The 5,000-nt window shown below is 33.9% G+C and overlaps 1 protein-coding gene across 9 annotated transcripts in view; it reads left to right on the top strand.

Moving 5' to 3' along the window:
• The window catches only part of ryr2a (ryanodine receptor 2a (cardiac)), a 167,446-nt gene that overhangs the window by 153,679 nt on the left and 8,767 nt on the right, over positions 1-5,000 (top strand). For all 9 annotated transcript variants that reach the window (XM_082152374.1, XM_082152373.1, XM_082152376.1 and 6 more), the window contains 2 exons: positions 4,784-4,826; positions 4,944-5,000. The exon at positions 4,944-5,000 is cut by the window's right edge and continues 77 nt beyond it. In XM_082152374.1, the coding sequence (XP_082008500.1) occupies positions 4,784-4,826; positions 4,944-5,000 (100 nt within the window). The remainder of the gene's footprint in view (positions 1-4,783; positions 4,827-4,943) is intronic.

The raw sequence follows: 5,000 nt of genomic DNA, 5'->3' as shown, positions 1-5,000 counted from the left end.
TAGATAGATAGATAGAAAAGGTTTGAAGATAGATAGATAGATAGATAGATAGATAGATAGATAGATAGATAGATAGATAGATAGATAGAAAAGGTTTGAAGATAGATAGATAGATAGATAGATACTGTAGATAGATAGATAGATAGATAGATAGATAGATAGATAAGGTTTGTAGATAGATAGATAGATAGATAGATAGATAGATAGATAGAAAAGGTTTGAAGATAGATAGATAGATAGATAGATAGATAGATAGATAGATAGATAGATAGAAAAGGTTTGAAGATAGATAGATAGATAGATAGATAGATAGATAGATAGATAGATAGATAGATAAGTTATTAGTTAGACAGAAATAGCTTAAAGCTTAATTGAGTATCAATGGCTTCTAGCAGTTTACATTAAACATAGTTCAAACAGACATGGACTTTTGGTCAATGAAAGTCTATGGGATTTTTATGATTTTTAATATTAATTTTTAAGAAAACCATAACTCAAACCAGTCTGAAAAGATATAGCACACCAAGTCAGAACAGTATGAAGGTCTGACCCGAGTTTGGAGTATCAGGGTTCGTACGGTCATGAAAAACCTGGAAAAGTCATGGAATTTTAAAATGGCAATTTCCAGGCCTGGAAAAGTTTTGGAAAATGAATAAACTCAGAAAGTTTTGGAAAAGTCATGGAAATTTGTTTTTCAAAATATCCGTGTACTTGAATTTGTTTAATTAATAATATTGGTGAAACAAATTGCAATACTTTTTTCGTTAGAGTGATCAGTCGTGACTCACTTGCGGCGGATTTTGATTGTAGGTGGGCCTCCAGAAAACTAGATGGGCCAAAAGAAATGGGTTCCCCTTCATGTCCGTTTCAGCGCTTTTCTGCGGCACTGAGGACAGCGACTAAGTAGCCATACCTGTGTGGCTCTTGTGTCGCTGTCCTCAGCTCAGTGCTTCAAATGAAAATAAGCTGCTTTGCGTTTTCATATTAGCTATAGGCTAGCTACCGTCTGTATGCGCCTTTCCATTACAGATTTGAGCAAAACTTTTTTTTTTTTCTAAATATCGATAAATAACTATTGCAAAATGACGGCGTTTCCATTAACCGATGTTAAGCAACTAAAACTTGTTTTTTTCCTCTCGCGATCAGTCATTCCAAAAATCATGGCAACGGAGGACGTTAGTAGGTTTATATCTCAGCCACCGCCCTACAAATTATTATTATTAATGGAAGGAGACGTGTCTTATCCAAGCATTAATGTCAGGGAAAGACCCTTATGCGAACGGCACATATATAGGCTAAGTTTCTTCATGTTTCTCCCTTGATTGTGATGACTTTTTGCCTCTTTGTTAAACATTTAAAATACATACAAATTAATATGGATATACAAAATATACAAAAATTATTTTGTCTTTTATTTTCCGTGTTGGCATTTATGAGGAAAAAACAATGTTACGTGACCGTTCTCCATTACGGTAATGAGTCCTCTGAGAGCGGCACTAAAAGACCTTAAAACTTACACAGAGACCTCAAACAGAAAGCACAAAGCCTTTTTCAAAAAAATTCGTTTTGTATTAATTGTATCTTGATTTTAAAATATGTTTCATTAACCAATTGCTTAATAAATAAAAAGTAAATAGCAGAAAATAGATAATCACGACACAGTGGCGCCGGAGTGAACTGGAGCTTAAGCTATCATCCATGAACCGAAACTCAGCGTAAAAGGTAGCCTACTCGCCTCACAGACCTAAACAAAACTGAAATAGGCCTATATCTATTATCTACAGAAATCTCTACTTTTAAACAGAACCATTCAAAACAAAATAAAACGATGTAGCCTAATCCGTATGAAATGTGCATTTCTCTCCGGCGTGTTCACTACTAAGAAGATCGCGAGTCAGTCAACTTCGTCTTTGCAGTCGACACAGAAAACACTTGTTTATTAATAAACAATTAAAATTGAGAGAGAGAGAGAATATATGATTAGTTTGACTCATTTTGAGGACTTATAATGATCTGTAGAACGTTCACCAAATTCTGATTAGTCGAGGGGATTTATCCGTTTAGGCTAAAAATAGGGTCGGCGCTTCTCGGTTTGGAAAGAAACTGCATCTTGCAGTGGCCTACATTTTAAACAAGGAAATATAGCGATTTGGCATGAAACGTTGATGGAGCAGTGAATAGGGACAATCTCGTTTTTTTTAATGGCGTTTATCACGTTTTGGAAAAGAGCTCTTCAAGCACATTTTTATGGAAGCTAATTGTTTCCGCCACAGAATAAAACATTTTAAAAGATAATTGCGACTTTTTATCTCACAATTGCGAGTTTACATCTCGCAATTCTGACTTTATTTCTCAGAATTGCGAGATATAAAGTCAGAATTGCGTGTTATAAAGTCAGAATTACGAGATATAAAGTCAGATTTGCGTGAAATAAAGTCGCAATTGCGTGATATAAAGTCAGAATTGCGTCTTATAAAGTCAGAATTCTGACTTTTTTTCTCGCAATTGCGACTTTATATCACGCAATTCTGACTTTATATCTCGCAATTCTGACTTTATAACACGCAATTGGGAGATATAAAGTCAGAATTGCATGATATAAAGTCGCAATTGCGTGTTATAAATTCAGAATTGTGAGATATAAACTATTCTGAAAAAAAAAAAAATCCGTCTTTTTCCCCTTTAGAATTGGACTTTATATCTCACAATTGTGAGTTTATATCTCACAATTCTGAGAAAAGATGTCAGAATTGCGAGATATAAACTCGCAATTATGTGTTATAAAGTCAGAATTGCGTGATATAAAGTCGCAATTGCCAGAAAAAATTCGGACTATATCTCGCAATTCTGACTTTATAACACGCAATTCTGACTTTATAACACGCAATTGCGACTTTATTTCACGCAATTCTGACTTTATATCTCGCAATTCTGACTTTATAACACGCAATTGCAACTTTATTTCACGCAATTCTGACTTTATATCTCGCAATTCTGAGAAAAGAAAGTCAGAATTGCGAGATGTAAACTCGCAATTGTGAGATAAAAAGTCGCAATTATCTTTTAAAATGTTTTGTTCTGTGGCGGAAACAAGCTTCCATACATTTTTCATCAGCTACTAACGTTACCCGCCTATGGAAGCTTAATTGTTTCCGCACCTGAATAATAAATAAATAATAATAATTGCGACTTTTTGTCTCACAATTCTGACTTTTTTCTCAGAATTGCGAGATATAAAGTCGCAATTGCGGGATATAAATTCTGAGAAATAAAGTAGCAATTGGGAGATATAAAGTCAGAATTGCGAGATATAAAGTCAGAATTGCACGATATAAAGTCGCAATTGCGTGTTATAAAGTCAGAATTGTGAGATATAAACTATTCTGTGGTAAAAAAAAAAAAAAAGGGTTAGGGTTTTTTCCCTTAGAATTGGACTTTATATCTCACAATTGTGACTTTATATCTCGCAATTCTGACTTTATAACACGCAATTGTGACTTTATTTCACGCAATTCTGACTTTATATCTCGCAATTCTGAGAAATAAAGTCGCAATTATTATTATTTATTTATTATTCAGTGGCGGAAACAAGCTTCCATACCCGCCCGCAAGGAGTTCATTATCCTATGGATTTACGTTAATAAATGTCTAAGGAGTTGTCAGGGTTTGACATTATTTGTGTTACTGTGCCAGCATATTTGAATAAATATTTATTTTGTATTAAAACATTGCTTGTTCATTTATTTTATTCAAGATATGGGGTGGTAAATTTGAACATGGATTTTTATTCTTATTTTACATGTATACACAGACATTTTATGGAACATTATGTCATGAATATTTACCTTTAAGTCATGGAAAAGTCATGGAAAAGTCATGGAAATTTAATGGTAAAAATGTGTACGAACCCTGGAGTATGTAGCTTGAACGGTCTAGGAGGAGTTAGAGTTGAAAATTTTTGGGTCAGAAGAATAAGAAGAAGAAGAAGAAGAAGAAGAAGAAGAAGAAGAAGAAGAAGTTTAAATAGGATTTCAGTAAGTTGGCTTTCTCAGGCCAACTTAATTAGGGATGGGAATCGAGAACCGGTTCTGTTTTTTGAAAAATACCGGAATCGTGAGAAATTCATAACTCTCGGTTCGGAAAAGGGTTCCTTTGCACTGCATGGTCAAAGCGCTGGGAGCCTATCCTAGTAGCAGAGCTGTGTGATGTCCTTGATATGAAAAAACAGAAAACCCAGATGGAATCGCAGGATCGAAACCAGAATCGTTAGGCACAATCGGAAAATTTCTTACAATTCCCAACCCTATTAGTAATACAGTAAATGTGCATTCTATTTTTGATCTTACAGTAAGGAGATATAATTTTTATTTAAATATAATTACATTAATTAAATCACGGTTTCTCAAATGGAGGTTTGTGAGATTGTGATAGAAATACTAATGCTGTATTAAATAAAAATATAAAAAAGTTAAATATAAAATGTAAAAAATTATACATACAGTATAATAATAAATCTAAACATGGTTCATTAAAATAAGGGGAAAAAAGTTTATAAAATGGAATAAAAGGTTTAGCTGACTTAAAGATTTTTAAATGAAAGAAGGGATCTCGAATGAAACATTCAGTCGTTTGTCATATTGAGGTGTTTAGATGAAGAACATGAATATTTCAAGGGTTAAAAAGCTCCAGGATAATGATTTTAAATGTCAATCTTCTCTGCTTTTGTGTCATGAGGATCTTTGTGGTTTATGAATCTTATGATGATTTCATCTCTGTCTCTCAGGTCCTTCCCAAACAATTACTGGGATAAATTTGTGAAGCGGAAGGTGAGTTTGGAGATGTTTGCACAGATACACAGACACATTCATTTATAATGAAAGATAAACGACTCTTATAAGAACCATGTGTGTGTGTGTGTGTGTGTGTGTGTGTGTGTTGTGTAGGTGATGGATAAGTATGGAGAGTTTTATGGACATGATCGGATCAGTGAACTGCTCGGG

This window comes from Leuciscus leuciscus, assembly GCF_965113295.1.
Source record: "Leuciscus leuciscus genome assembly, chromosome: 21".
Taxonomy (NCBI): Eukaryota; Metazoa; Chordata; class Actinopteri; order Cypriniformes; family Leuciscidae; genus Leuciscus; species Leuciscus leuciscus.
Note: the sequence above shows the minus strand (reverse complement) of the source record. Positions and strands in the feature narration are given on the sequence as shown.